General features: G+C 43.8%; 1 protein-coding gene across 2 annotated transcripts in view; it reads left to right on the top strand.

Moving 5' to 3' along the window:
• Positions 1–481: 481 nt before the first annotated feature.
• The window catches only part of ZFYVE1 (zinc finger FYVE-type containing 1), a 53,087-nt gene continuing 37,906 nt past the window's right edge, over positions 482–15,662 (top strand). For both annotated transcript variants that reach the window (XR_006962054.1, XM_047079404.1), the window contains exons 1-2: positions 482–686; positions 2,057–2,981. Coding sequence is in view for 1 of the 2 variants with exons in the window: in XM_047079404.1 (XP_046935360.1) it covers positions 2,499–2,981 (483 nt within the window). In the remaining variant the exon portion in view is untranslated. The remainder of the gene's footprint in view (positions 687–2,056; positions 2,982–15,662) is intronic.

Here is a 15,662-nt window from a genome sequence, read left to right on the forward strand (position 1 = left end):
ATATTCTTTTATCAATTCTTTCTGGTCTTCTCCTAATTTGTGCAAGGTGAAATTAGGGAAGAGGAGACTGCTTGTTTTTACACATTTCTGAAGGAATGGTGTGCAACACCGGTTACTTGAAATCGAATTATTTGCCTCAACTATACAACACATTACATCAGTCATCTAATTTAGCGCCATTCCCTCTCCGGCCACTACCCAAAACAACGCGCTGAAACCTTCGAACACCGCAGTCTATGCAAAAACTCCAAGTCCCGAAATACTCGACGGCCTGTCTTCACCGCCTCCTCACAAGAGCACTCTGTTTGGTATTGGGAGTTGTAGTCATTCAGAGCCTTCCCTTCCGGGACGTGGGGGAGGATTCACGTCCGCGGAACTACACTTCCCAGGAAGCTGTGCGCGCCCTTCTCCACCCTCGCGGGAGTCGGACTCCACCCCCTCCCGTTCGTCCCTCCCTGGGCTGCACTGCTCACGCCTTCCTGTTAGTCCGAGCTGGGAGAAGTTCACTCCGATCAGCTGATCCCAACTGACAACAGGAGAGGAGGAAGCCCGGGAGGCAGCGAAGGAGGAGGGGGGCGGAGATGGAGATGAAGATGGATCCACCGGTGCCCTGAGGAACAGCCCCCGCCCCCGCCGGCGCACCGCGGTCCCCCGACGCCGCCTCGCTGCTGCCGAGCTGCTCCGTGGTGGGGTTCCCGGGCAGCCGCGGCGGGGAGGGAAGGGCACGGCCCTGCGGCGGGCGAACGATAGTCCTGGAGCTCCGGCTGCCCCCGGGGCGGGGGGGGGGGGTGCGGGTGCGGCTGGGGTGGGGGTGGGGTGGTATAAACAATAGATTCGGCTCTGGCCTCTGCTAGCGTGGAGGGGAGATTTTGGGGGACCTTCTTTGTTCAGACTCTGCTCCTGCCCCTCGGGTTGTGGTGGTGTTGCCCGGGAGGAAGGAAGGGTGAGGAATCCCCGGCTCGAGAGAGGTGTCGAGGTGGGGGCCCGAGTGGGCAGATTGTTTGCTTGGCCGGCTGGTCCGGCGGTGAGGTGTTCTTTCGAAGGTTGATTTTCTATTTTTCTAAATTTCTCTGACAGATTTTGATTTTCGTTTCCGTTGTGGAGGCTGGTTGGCCATGCCTGAGGTTAGGGTGTAAATAAGGTCTCCTAGTCACTCTCTTCTCCTTCCTTGTTTATCCAAAAATAAGATTGATAGATTGATTACTACAGGGTGGAGTGAGTATTTGTGAGGAGGGCTTTACGTTTCGTTGGTGCATTAGAATGGAGGTCAAGGCTAAAGGGGGGTTTAGAATGTAATTGTAGAAGTGACAAAAGCCTCTTCCCTGCCCCAGTTATCCTTTCTTTTTCTTTTTCCTTTTTGAAGTTATTTTTAAGTTAGTTTTTGAGTGACAAAGAGAGAAATTATTTGTTTTAACTCACTGCAGGCCTGGCTTTGCAGTGGGCTGTAGAGGAGGAATTCTGTCTCCTGTTGCTCCCTTTTTTTTTTTGCAGTTAGAGAAGGGACAAAAGGAAGTATAATAATTGCGTTTTATTGTTTTTAAATATGACACGGTGACTTTTGTTTCCAGGCTGACAGTCCTTAATAGACATCTGTCTAGAGTTGAAACAACCTAACTAGGTCTGCCAAAGACTTTGATGGAGCCAAAGTCTATATTATCATTTCTTTAGCTTTTTACAGGCCTCTTTATCCACCTCACAATTGTGTGCTGCAGGTTGGGGGACTGCAAAGGGTTGTCCCTCCAAGGACTTTTTGCTTAATGATTTTGATTCTGAATTTAATTAATAACTGGACGAACAGAGAATTTCAGTCTGAGAATTAAAGCGGCAGTCTCTGAAATACCCTGGGCCTAGGGATAGTGGCTGTTTTCCAAAGGGGGAGCCTTGCCTGTGATTTTGAGACAAAATTTCGAGGATCAGAAAGAGCCGGTGTAAGCGTTACAAGCAAGAATGAGATTTCTGTCAGGAGTTTTGGCCTCTTATTTAATCACATTTTTTTTTTTTTTAAGGTGCACTTCTGTTTTTAGATTAGTGAAATCCTTTTCCTTCCTCTATTTAGGTATCCCCTGAAATATTGACTTGAGGTTGGATTATATTGCAAAGCTCCTGACCACTCTGTCACTATACCAAAACCTCGTGGCCGAGGCCCAACTGATGAGCCCACCTCGGTGAACCCATCGGATCTCTTTCAGATAGCCCGAAGAGATCCTTCCAGGCTTGCACTTTACAGACGGATAACACCATCAAACCAAATCAACGTTGCTGCTGATACAGGAATCTTGGAGGCAGAAGATTAAAAATTGGAACGTTTGTGAGCGTGTGAAGAATTCTGATAGGACCCCAGAGGTTTTTTGTTTGTTTGTTTGTTTGTTTGTTTTTTTTAAGGCGTGCAGAACGCCGTGAAGGTTCTGTGCAGGCTTCAGACCCAAAGCCTTGGTCTTCACTGCTGGGGAAAGCCCAGTGACGGTGACGTTGTGGGTGATTTCCTTACCGATCCGAGTATGAGTGCCCAGACTTGCCCGGCAGACAAGGGCCTGAATCCGGGGCTGATGTGCCAGGAAAGTTATGCCTGCAGTGGGGCTGACGAGGCGGTCTTTGAGTGTGATGAGTGCTGTAGTCTGCAGTGTCTCCGCTGCGAGGAGGAGCTCCATCGGCAGGAGCGCCTGCGAAACCACGAGCGGATAAGACTCAAACCTGGCCATGTCCCTTACTGCGACCCCTGCAAGGGTCCCAATGGGCATTCACCAGGTGTGAGGCAGAGGGCAGCCGTGAGGTGCCAGACCTGTAAAATCAACTTGTGCCTGGAGTGCCAGAAGAGGACTCATTCTGGGGGTAACAAAAGGAGACACCCCGTTACTGTGTACCATGTCGCTAAGGTCCAGGGGTTACTGGAGGAAGAAGAGCTGGATGAGGAGACCAGGAGGAAGAAGATGACCGAGAAGGTTGTGAGTTTCCTCCTAGTAGATGAAAATGAAGAAATTCAGGTAAGCCTGTGGGTGAAGCCCATGGGATTCATGTGGTCGTGGGGCAGATCTCTTGTTGGAAGGCGCCTCTCAAAAGGGAATTCCGAGAAGAGCTCACCTTTTTAATCATTAAAGGGGGAGACCCCTGAAAGCTTAAAATTACAGGGTGTCAGATTAGTTTCTTACCGGTTGTGTGACCTTGGGCTGAATTACTTTATCTCTTAGCCTTAGTTTTGTCGTCTATAAATTGAAGACAGTGCCTGCTTTGGGCTGGTGTGAGGATGTAATGGCACCGTGTTTGTTGAGCCTGTTGCATAATAAATGCTCAGAATATGGTAGCTGTTACTGTTATTAGGGCGATTATGGGGAAGACCTTATTTAGATCAGCTTTCTGAATGAGAGCACTTGGCAAGTTGTGAATAAATGTGAATGACGAGGGGCTGTGTGTGCAGGGCAGGAGACATAGCGGGTCCCCTGGGAGTGCGAGGCAGTAAGTCATAGGCTTGCTATCTCAATTTAGAGAGGCGGGTCTTCAAAAAGTGGCCTCTGATAAGGATAGTATTCTGTTCAGATGGCCTCTTCACGTATAGGCTGATCGGGAAAAGCCAGTGAGGGCACCTGCCATTACAGAAGGACTGGAGCATGTTTGATTTCATTCCAAGTTGGGGGGGGAGGGTAGTGTGTGATGGGAGCAAGCTGGGCAAATGATGGCGTGTCACAGTGAGGGGTGACTCGGGAAGGGTGGTATAACGTTTATACTTTCCAGTGGAGGCATTGTGATGTCTATACTTTTGAGTGAAGCCTGCTTGAATTCATCCGAGCTTCACCACTCGGTGGCGGTGTAACCATGGACAGTTATTTCAGCTTTGTGCCTCAGTTTCCTCTGTACTACTTCACAGTAGTAGTTGAGAAGATTCAAAGAGATTAAGGAATGGGAATGGAAGGGCCCTCATCACAGGGCCTGGCACATAGTGCCCAGGAGCAGTTCGTTGTTTCTGTCAACGTCATGGGGTATTTGTGGTACATCGACTCCATACTTTGAGCAGTGATGACTCCTCAAGTCACCAGGTTGGAGGAGACCCTACGTGAGTTGCTGTGTGACAACTTTCCAGTTACCCACTAAACATTTTTCAGCTCTGTCTTTTTGCTCCTTGGTAAGATTATGGAAATGCATTACATCATGATTCCATTGTCAGCTAAATACTTTGCTAACACAGACTTCTTTATTGGCTGAGAGGAGCTAATGGAGTTATGGAAGAGTGACCCAGATCCCATCCTGCCTCCCTTGTTAGCAATAATGTCTTCATTATGGTTATGCTCTAATTGGGTGACAGTTGGACTAAATATTTTATAAATGGAACACTTGGACTTGGATGATTCTTGTTGGTTTTGCCACCAGTTCAGCCTTTGGAAAGTCATACTTTGGATTGCCGTTGCTTTTTAAGATGACAGGAAGACTTGGGATGAACCAGTAACCATCATTATTGTGTTGGCACCAAAAAAGAATATTTTTTGAGGGGAGGGGGGTGTGTATTTTGTTTTTCTTTTTGTGGCTTTGATACATGTTCCTGAGTAAAGAATTAGAGAATTAGGAAAATGTAATGAAGAAGACAAATCCAATTACCCAGAGATACTTGTCCATCTTTTTTTTCTTGCAGTGTGTAATAAAGTATGTAATTGTGTTTTTGTAAAGATTTCTCCTGCTTTTCCTTCCTTCTTAAACACTGACCACTTCCCAAGAAGTAACGGTTTCTTAAGCACAAGCAGCGCTGGTTGGGACTAATGGATTAGACGTAGAATTTATTCTTTTTAGGTGGTGATTTGTTCTCTGAGTCACAAGTGGAAAAATACTTTGAGAGAATGTGTGGTTCTGTTTTCTTAGGTGAATGTCCAAAACAATTGGATGATTGTCTAATACAAATCTAGATTATAAATTCAGCCAGAATGTGAACTCCTGGAGGGCAGGACTGTGTCCTATGCCCTGTAGCATGTACAATGGTGGGCACATTGTCAGTGCATAAATACTTGCTGATAGGTTGGTGATGTCACAACTCAACTTCAGTTTCTTAAAAATGGGTACCATGCACATACCTAGTTAAAACCTAAAATAACATAAAAGGGCATGTGATGGCAAGAGTTTTCCCCTCCTGTTCCATCCCCTTAGTCTCTTTTCTTGGAACAACCACCGTGAACAGGGAACTACATGCATGCCCTTTTAGAAGCTTTTAAGATGTACTTTTGAACATATATATATATATCCTTTTTATTTTTATTAAAAATTTTTTTTAATCTTTATTTTTGAGAGAGAGACAGCGTGTGAGCAGGGGAGGAGCAGAGAGAGAGAGAGAGGGAGACACAGAATCTGAAGCAGGCTCCAGGCTCTGAGCTGTCAGCACAGAGCCCAACGTGGGGCTCGAACTCATGAACTATGAGATCATGACCTGAGCCGAAGTCGGATGCTCAAATCTGACTGAGCCACCCAGGCGCCCCTGTATCCTTTTTATTTTTAAACAGAAATGGAACCTAATATTCTCAATATTCTCCTAATATTCTGTCCTTGAGCTTTTTTTTTTTAATTAGAGGATACATCTTGTAGATTTATCAGTACATTTTATAAGCTCATTATTTAAAGGCTGCCTACTATGTTGCTGAGTGGATTTTCTATAATTTTAGCCTGTTAGTGGATATTTGAGTAATTACAAACAAGGATGTGTTGAATATCCCTGTGAATCTTTTTAGAAATGGAATCTCTTTGTCAAATGACGTGTGCCTTTTAAATTTAGATAGATAGTACCAAATTTCCTAACCTCATTTTTTTTAGCCTCTGAAGTACTTCAGTGCAGTCCTCTGGGTTCTGATCTTGACTCCTAAGAGCTAAAATGTAAAGAGCTCTTACTATCGCTGTTAGGAACCGTTCTTAGCACTTTACACGCATGAGCTCATTTAATCCTGTTTATAACTATGTATTAGTTTCTTATTGCTGCTGTAGCAAATTTCCACACATTTAGTGGCTTAAAACACAAATGTATTTTCTTATAGTTCGGAGGTCAGAAGTCCTAAAATGGGTCTGTATAGTTGTGTTTCTTGTGGGACTCTAGGGAGTATTTCCTGGTCTTTCTAGCTTCAGGAAGCTTCCCGTATTCTTTGGCTTATGACCCCATCATCTGGCTTCAAAGACAGCAATGTACCATCTTCCAATCCCTCTCTCTGTCATTCTGCTTCTGTTGTCATATCTTCTTCTGGGTCTGTGGCTCTCTTGCCTTTCTTGTACAAAGACACTTTGATTATGTTGGACCCACTTGGATAATCCAGCGTCGTTTCTTGCTCTCAAGGTTTTTAATTCAGTCACATCTGCAAAGTTCTTTTGCCACATAAATGGACCCATTCGTAGGTTTCAGGGATTAGGATGTGGATATCTTTGAGGAGGGGCTGCAATTTCAGCCTACCACACCCTATGAAGGAAGTTGTAGTCAGTTTGGGCTGCTCTATGTGATAAAATACCATATATCATTATATTACATACCATTGGGTAGTGTATAAGCAACCGAAGTTTATTTCTTGCAGTTCTGCAGTCTGGGAAGTCCAAGATCAAGGTGCTGGCAGCAGATTTGGTGTCTGGTGATGACTTGCTTCCTGATTCATAGACAGCCATCTTATCTTCTCCCTGTGTCCTCAGATGGTAGAAGGGAGTTCTAGAATCTCTTTAATAAGGGCACTAATCTTACTCATACGGACTCCGCTTCATGACCTAATCACTTCCCAAAGGCCTCACCTCCCGATACCATCACGTTAGGGGTTAGATTTCAACATGAATTTTGGGGGGGGACACAAAACATTTCATCTATAGCATTGGGTTTTATAGGTGAGGACACTGAAGCACAGAGAGATGAAGTAACTTGTCTGGATCGAGTTACAGTAAGTGGCAGAGGATTTGAACACAAGCGTCTGGGGGTGCCTGGGTGGCTCTGTCGGTTAAGCGTCCGACTTTGGCTCAGGTCATGATCTTACGGTTTGTGGGTTCGAGCCCTGCGTCTGGCTCTGTGCTGACAGCTCAGAGCCTAGAGCCTGCTTCGGATTCTGTGTCTCCCTCTCTCTCTCTACCTGCCCGCCCCCCCGCCTCCACTCTCTCTCTCTCAAAAATAAATAAAATGTTAAAAAAATTAAAAAAAAAAAACAACACAAAAACACAAGCGTCTGGCTCTAAAATCCTTGGTCTAACTCTGACCCTCTTGTTTCTGACCAAGTCAGTGAAGCTTTCTGATGAAGCTTTATATGGCCAGGCCAGTAGCATCAGCTCACCGATTCCTCAGGGCTGCCGTGAGGAGCAAATAAAGCAAAGCCCGATATAAATGTAAGACAGTGTTATTGAAGAACTGTTTACTCACAGTGGTAAGGATTCTATGAGTTAGGCCCCGTCTTTGTTTTTCATTTTATGTTTCTGGCATTTGTGGGTTTTGGCCATTTTCAGTTTAGTACATAGGAATTATTTTAGAAGCTTGTAGGCTGTAACTTATGTGTGGTTTCCTCAAATTCTATGGCCTGGAGTCCCCTAAGGTTTGTTGCTTGTGCTTTGAGTATTATTCAGTTCCTTTTTGAAACGAAAAAGTTCCTTGTAGGAGTGAGAATTCTAGCATTACCTTGTCATTTGGGTGTGTACTATAGTGGTAAACTTGAGGAGACACTGACTTTTGGTCTCAAGCAAGACTTCATCTTTGGCTTTTAAACGGGTACATTTAGTCTGTTAGCCAAAAGCATTCATTAATTCCTCGCATTTATTAAGCTCATATTATGTGCCAGGTACTTTCTAGGTTCCAGGGAAGCATGGGTAATAAGATTTGGTCCATGCTCTCATAGACTTACCATTTAAGTGGGGAAAGCAGAGTTCACACATGTAAAACACATAAAAGATGGCTCAGGTGTATTATTAATATTATTATCTTTAAATTATTTTATTTATTGGAGTGCCTGGGTGGCTCAGTCGGGTAAGTGTCCAACTCTTGATTTTGGCTCGGGGCATGATCTTACGGTTGATGAGATCGAGCCCCATGTCAGGCTCTGTGCTGACAGTGCAGGGCCTGCTTGGGACTCTCTGTCTCTTCCCGCCACCCCTCCTCTGCTCATGCTATCGCTGCCTTTCTCAAAATAGATAAATAAGTTTTAATTATTTTTTAAAGTTTATTTATCTATTTTGAGAGAGGCAGAGGTAGCGTGAGCGGGCAAGGGGCAGAGAGAGAGAAGACAGAGAATCCCGAGCAGGCTCCGTGCTGCCAGAGCAGAGCCTGATGCAGGGCCTGAGCTTATGAAACTGTGAGGTCATGGCCTGCTCTGAAACCAAGAGCCCGATGCTTAACCTACTGAGCCACTCAGGCACCCCTTAGATGTAGTATTATTAAGCAAGAGTGATTTGGAAGCTACTTGTGCAGGATGGTCAGGGAAGCTTTTATTGTAGAGGTTACTTTTAAGCACAATCTGATGGATAATACTACCTGGGGAAATAGCTCTCTGGACAGAGGGCAATGAGAACAGAAAGAAGGTGTATGTCATGTTTGTGGTATAGGAAGAATGTCCCTGTGGCTGGAGGGAGCTGGCAGAGAGTGTAAGGGAACGGGTTCCACACGACGTGGGGCCTTGCAGGCCGTAGGAAAAAGTGTGGTTGTTACGTGTGTTGGGAAGCACCAGACTGCTTTCTGGTAGAAAGTCTTATGATCTGATAGACATTTTCAAGAAGTGGCTTCAGTGTGAAGGCTAGATTGTAATGAATGTAGTGGGGCGAGAGGAAAAGAAGGGAGACCACTTAGGCCACTGCAGAAGACGAGGTGAGAGGTGGCTTTGATTTGGTGTCACCAAAATCACTGGGGAGATGGAAAGGCACGATGAGAGCTTCTGGGTTGGTGAACACATGGACACTGGGGAGAGTTGTATGTATGGAGGGGGCATGGAAGCTCCTCGTGTTTTCCCCATACCTTTCCCAATGCATCTCTCCATCTGGCTGTAGATTTGTATCTTTTATCATATCCTTTAATAAACTGGTGAGTATTAAAAAAAAGACATTGATGGATTTGGGACTAAGTTTGGATATAAAACAGGAATGCTGTTATAGAGTAGAGAGTGAGGAATGCCCACCCTTAGTGGTGACTCCTTGGCATTTGGTTTGTGCAGATCACACCCTGGATTTTATTGATTTGTTAAAACTAAAAGACTTTAAGAACCCAGTTCATACAACGAAGAGTTAAATTAGTGTCATTTGGTTTTATTTAACTCAGTGGTTCTCAACGGGGAGTGATTTTGCTCTCCCTGCAGTCATGTGGTAATGTTGAGAGACATCTTTGGTTGTCATGATTGGGGCATGTGCCACTGGCTAATGGGTAGAGAACAGGGTGTTGGTAAATATCTTACAATACATAGGGTAGCCGCGCCCCCCCCCCCCCCCCCCCAAAATAGTGATCTGGTACAAAATGTCAGTTGTGCTGCAATTGAGAAACTGATCTAAAGGATGCAGGTTTGGTCTAATAGGAGATCTGCATTCTGGTGATGTGGAAAACGTATCAGGGACAAAAATTTAACATATACACTAGTTTTTCCTCCCTCTCTTGGTTCTGTTTGCTCCCCAGAAGTAATCTAGCTGAAATCAGTATTTTCTTTTGGCATACTTGCAACCTCTCTCATGAAATGGTTAGATTTTCTTCTGTGTTGTTGTCCTTGATTTTTCTAGGCCTCAGTAGAACTATGCTAGGAAAACCAGAGGACTTTCAGGTCCATTATTTAGAGTCCATAATAAGTAAACGATTCACACTGACAAATCAATCCCCAAGCTCTTGAACTTAGAGACAACACCCTTCTCAAACAACTCAAAGGTTAGAAGAATAAAATTCTAACAATGGGAGTTCTTAGTGGAAGAAGAGAATGGTATTTTCCTATCTGTTGTGTCTTGTGAGGGATTCAGACATCCTGTGTGAATAACCACCCCATTCTCTTCTTTGTCCCTTTTCTACAAACTTCCTGTGACTGTCTTCTTTCCAAGAAAGTAGAGCAACAAACTGATGAGAAATTTCACTTGTTGTCCCTTTGTGCTGACTGACCCCCGAGTGGGACATTAGGAGAGCCAAGGAGCTTTTTGTGCCAAAGACTCTTCAAGTTAGGTCCCCTCATGCTGAGCACACAAGGTGATAAGGAAGCCCGGTGACCCAGGAGCGGTCAGTGAGAAGCTAAGAAAGTGTTCGCTGGGGCAGGTCTTCCTTGACTCAGAGATACGCAGTCTGGACCCATTCTGAAGTGGAAGGCCACAGTGAGCCCTCTTCATTCCTTCTTCAGCACAGTGGTAGACTTCCTCTCTTCGGAGACCGTTCCTTTAAGAAGACCCATCACGTTGTTTGGCTGCTTCACTTGTTTACAATCCCAGAATAGTGTGGCTCAAAATACTGGGACTTGGCTTTTTTTTTTTTTTTTTTTTTAATTGGCTAAAAGAGACATTATTCTTGTGAGATTCTGGAATGGAAAATAGCAGAGGATGTTTTCATACTGTATGGGAATCCTTGACCATAAGCTGGCTGTGCTGGTCTGCCCCACTTTTGTGCTCCTTCTTGGACTTCATCTGCTAGAGACCCTTGTGGCCCTGTCCTCTGTTTCCCGGTTTATAGGGTACCTTGCTGGGGCTTGGGTCAGCTTTCAGATAGGCTGGCAGAAACACCTGAGGACTTAATTCTGGCCACCAGTTCATGAGCCAGGGGAATCGATCTAATTTGTGGAACTTCCCCATTTTTGCTCTGCAGATGGCCAAACCATTACAAAGTAAGGACGAATTTTGATGCTGTGGCTGGTTGGCCCTTTGGCAAGTTCTGGTCGGTACTTGAATATATGTGCTACAATATTAATCCTTGGGTGCCATGTGAGAAAATAACAGATCTGCTTAGGAGCTGACTGTCACAATCATAAGCAGTAATTGAGTAGCACGGGCTCCCTCCCCCATCGCTGCTCTTTACTCTCAGAAACCCAAGTGAAAAAAGCCCCTTTTGCTTGGTAATAGTAGTAGAGGGAAAGCATTGTGTAGAATTACTGGGAAATGCAGGGTTGAGGATGACTCAGACAAACAGAAGGAGGAAAGGGCCCCTATGATGTGCTTTCTGTTTCTGCTTGGCATCTTTTGAGCTTTCTCAGTCTTGGACTCATTCAGTTATAACAGGGTCCCAGCATTTAACTTGGGAGGCTATTTTGTTTAGTATAGGGCTTTTTAAAATTTGACCCATAGAAGCCATCAAAACCACTATGAATCAGCTTTTCAGGGAACCTGTCTTTAACTATTTCAAGTTAGCTCCAGTTTGTGTGAATCTGTTTCTTCTGGTCTGTTATTTCCTTGAAGTGATTGATTTTTCTGGAATTAGGCAAACATTTGACTTTTTGAGCCAAGGTCAATATAACAGGCAGATTTCATATTAAGTTGACCTTATATGTTTTTCCTGTGGATGTATCTCCTGGCGGTAGTATCCCTGAGTTTATCCTGGAGATTGTGTAGTAAGGAAGTGCTTCAGACAGCTGGTTGAACTTTCCTGGGGAGGGGGATGGTCGTGCCTGCTTTGAGACTGTTTCTGAGGTTAGAATTGCTAAATGTATTGATGAAGAAGGGAAAGAAAACAAGGATATAGAAAGTTCCAGGCAAGAAGAATTGGGAGGGCCTATGGGAAGGGATACAGAGGAGCCTTTGGAGGTAGGAGAGCATGGATGTTTCCTGGGACGCTGTTTTGTTCATTTTCCCATTTTTCCAATGGCTTCTGGCCAGCAGTTAAGAGGGTTTCTTTGACTGGTTTTTGTGGTCAGCTTGGTGGTGGCTGGAATTCTTGGGTTAGAGAAGTAGGTGTGCAAAAGCACCTGACCTCTGGCTTGACTTCACTGGAGGATGATTCTACTTTCTGGTAGCTTTTGAAAAAAATTTTTTTTCCCCTTCTTGATTTCCTTCTATTTGAGACTGAATTATCACTGTGTTTCCCAGAGAATTGGACTCTAAATATTAGAATGCTTGAAAAAAACTGACAGAGCCTGGTTCCTGCATATAGACACAGACATCCTAAGTTCAAGTTAAGAGACAACATAATCTTGAGCATTTCAGCATAGAATATTCTAGAAATTCCTCTGCTTTCTAGCTCAGTTCTTTCTGCCTGGTGAATGTCAGTCCAAATGGCTAAACTGTTTTCTGTAATCTCTCATAGCCTTTTCTTTAAAAGAGCTAAATTCACTTTATCTGTATCACTCAGCAACAGTCATAAACATTTATTGAGTGTCAATTATGTGCCTTATTTGTTTAAGTAATCTCTATGAAAAATGTTTTAAAATGAAAATTGAGAGGTTAAGTGAGACTGGGCGGGTGTGGGGGGTTGCAGATGACAGAGATCTTCATTCCCAGGAAAGCTTTTATTTCTCTTTTGTACTTGTCTGTGAGCAGAGGCTGTCTGAGGATCCCATAATTCTTTTTGTACCCTCTCTTGTCATGCCTGGTGACCATGCAATCATAGGTCACAGGGTGCACTATTGTTTTTCCCCCACGTCTCTCTCAGTCAACTCTTATTTAGATCTGGACTATGACTGTTGGACAGATGGACAGGCAGACAGCCTGCTTGCCGGTTTTTCTTTTTGTCTCTTCTCTGTCTTCTCTTTCCTTCCCTGTTTCCTCACTCTCTCTTTTTCTCCCTTCCCACCCTCCCTTCATTAGTTCCTCCTCTCTTCCCTTCCCTCATCTTTCTCTCCCTCTCTCCTCTCCTTCCTCCTCCCTAACTCCCCCAACCTGCCTTCATGAATTAAGAAGTTAAATCTGCTATTGCCAGGGGAGAAAAGTTTCTTTCTAGAACTAAATAGAAATGATTTTAGGCTTATGTACTGTTTTGGATTGTTCGTGACATTTCTCTTCCTTTTGTTACCACAGAAAATTGTGTTCATTACATTGTTTTTAAAAGGATTGACCTAAAGAGGTTTTGCTTCACAGTGCAACTTCTTTAAACACCATATTTCAAAGAGCAACTCCTGCCCTGGCCTTGTACTGTCAGTCTCTCCTGATTTCTTTTCATACCACTTTCCACCATTTGACATAATGTATACTTTAAAAAATCAGCTCTAGGGGCACCTGGGTGGCTCATTCGATTAAGTGTCTCTGACTTCGGCTCAGGTCATGATCTCATGGTTTGTGGGTTTGAGCCTCGCGTCGGGCTTTGTGCTGACAGCTCGGAGCCTGGAGCCTGCTTCTGATTCTGTGTCTCCGTCTCTCTCTGCCTCTCCCCTGCTCAAGCTCTGTCTCTGTCTCTCAAAAACAAATAAATGTAAAAAAAAATTTTTTTTTAAATAAATAAACTTCAAAAAAAATCAGCCCTATTGTGATATAGTTTACGTATGATGTAATATACACATTTTAAGTGTACGTTTTTATGAGTTTTGACAAATGCACATGCACGTGTATAACCACCACCACCACCACCACTGCCACCACCACCGAGGTACAGAACATTTCCATCTGCCACGACGGTTCTCCAGCAGTCACTGATCTGTTCTCTATCACTTTAGGTTTGGTTTTTCTAGAGTTTCTTATGAATAGAATCATGCAGTGCTGTTTTGTGCTGGCTCATTCACTCACCGTAATGTTGTGGAGGGAGGGTCATTCATCTTGCCTGTCTCAGTTCTTTTCTTTTTATTGCTGAGTAGTGTTCCATTGCATGGATTCACCACAGTTTGTTAATCCAATGACTTGTTTTTTGGTGTGTGTGCTGTATATTTTAATTGTTTGAATATGGTCCTCTCCCCATTAGAGTGTAAGCTCCATGAGGGCATTTATTTATTTATTTTTATTGAGATGTAATTCACATCACACAAAATTAACCATGGAGAAGTGAACAGTTAAGTTTTGTGCATCCCCTACTCTGTCTAGTTTTTTTTTTTAATGTTTATTTATTTATTTTTGAGAGAGAGAGAGAGAGAGAGAGCGCGCGCGAGTGGGGAAGGTGCAGAGAGAGAGAGGGAGACACAGAATCCGAAGAAGGCTCTAGGCTTTGAGCTGTCAGCACAGAGCCCGATGCCGGGCCTGAACCCATGAACTGGGAGATCGTGATCTGAGCTGAAGTCAGATGCTCAACTGACTGAGCTACCCAGGTGCCCCTACTCTGTCTAGTTCTAAAAAATTTTCATCATCCCAAATGAAAACCCTTTACCTGTTAAACAGTCCATAGCAGAGGGTAGTGATTTTTTTTTTTAATTTTAAATTTTAATTTAATTTTTTTAAATTTTCCAATTATAAAACAACAGATTCTGCATGTTAAAATACTGAAAATACAGAACTACAGAAAGGTATAGAATTTTATCTTAATTTTGCAATAAAAGAAGTCCACTAGTATCTCAATTCTTTTCAATGTTGGATTTACTTTTTTAAAAAACAATTTTATTGGGATATGATTCACATACTGTACAATTCACCCATTTAAAGTATACAGTTCAGGGGCACCTGAGTGGCTCAGTCAGTTAAGTGTCCGTCTTTGGCTCAGGTCATGATCTCATGGTTCGTGGGTTTGAGCCCACGTCGGGCTCTGTGCTGACAGCTCAGAGCCTGGAGCCTGCTTCGGATTCTGTGTTTCCCTTTCTCTCTGCCCCTCCCCTGCTCACACTCTGTCTTTCTCTCAAAAAAATAAACATTAAAAAAAAAATTTAAAGTATACAGTTCAGGCGCACCTGGGTGGCTCAGTTGGTTAAGCATCTGACTTCATCAGGTCAGAATATCACGGTCTATGGGTTCGAGCCCTGCATCTGGCTGTGTGCTAACAGTGTGGAGCCTGCTTGGGATTCTCTCTCTCTCTGCCCCTCCCCAGCCTGTGTGTACATTCCCTTTCTCTCAAAATTAAAAAAAAAAAAAAAAGTATACAGTTCCTTGGCTTTTAGTACATTCATGTATATGTACAATCATCACCACAGTCACTTTTGTAACATTAAAAGACAAAACAAAACCATTTTCATTGGGCAGTGGTTTTTGCCTCTTCTGTTCATCAGCATCTAAACCAATGTTTGGCATATCGTAGGTACTCAATATCTGTTGAATGAATGAAATGCATTAATGACAATAAATCAATTTAATCATTAATTCAATGAACATTTAATGAGTGCCTACTGTGTGCTGACCACTGAGGATAATTACAAGCGGCACTCAGATACTGAGCTTGCCCTTGGGGAGAGGACATTCCAGTGGTAACAGAAGACAAATACGTGGAAATAAGATGGATGAAGTCTGAGTGGTATAGAGAGGATATTATGGAAATTCAGAGGAGGGGAATACTGCTGGGGGGGTTACTTTGTTGACTTTAAGTAGTTATATGCCATGTTGTTACTTCACCAGGGCTCCACTGTCACATTCGATATGGCATAGAAAGCAGCCCCTTTCGTGGGGCGCCTGGGTGGCTCAGTTGGTTGAACATCCGACTTCAGCTCAGATCATGGATTTGCTGTCCGTGAGTTCAAGCCCTGCGTCAGGCTCTGTGCTGACAGCTTGGATCCTGGAGCCTGTTTCAGATTCTGTGTTTCCCTCTCTCTCTACCCTTCCCCCACTCATGCTCTGTCTCTCTCTCTCTTTGTCAAAAATAAATAAACAGTAAAAAAATTAAAAAAGAAAAAGCAGGCCCTTTCGGTCTCCACCTCAGACACCAAAGATCGCCTTGAATGCCAGTGTCATCTATTAAGATTTTT

This window comes from Lynx rufus, unplaced genomic scaffold (genome assembly GCF_022079265.1).
Source record: "Lynx rufus isolate CCGP_SWC_20201006 ecotype Redwood Valley unplaced genomic scaffold, mLynRuf1.p SCAF_17, whole genome shotgun sequence".
Classification (NCBI taxonomy): Eukaryota; Metazoa; Chordata; class Mammalia; order Carnivora; family Felidae; genus Lynx; species Lynx rufus.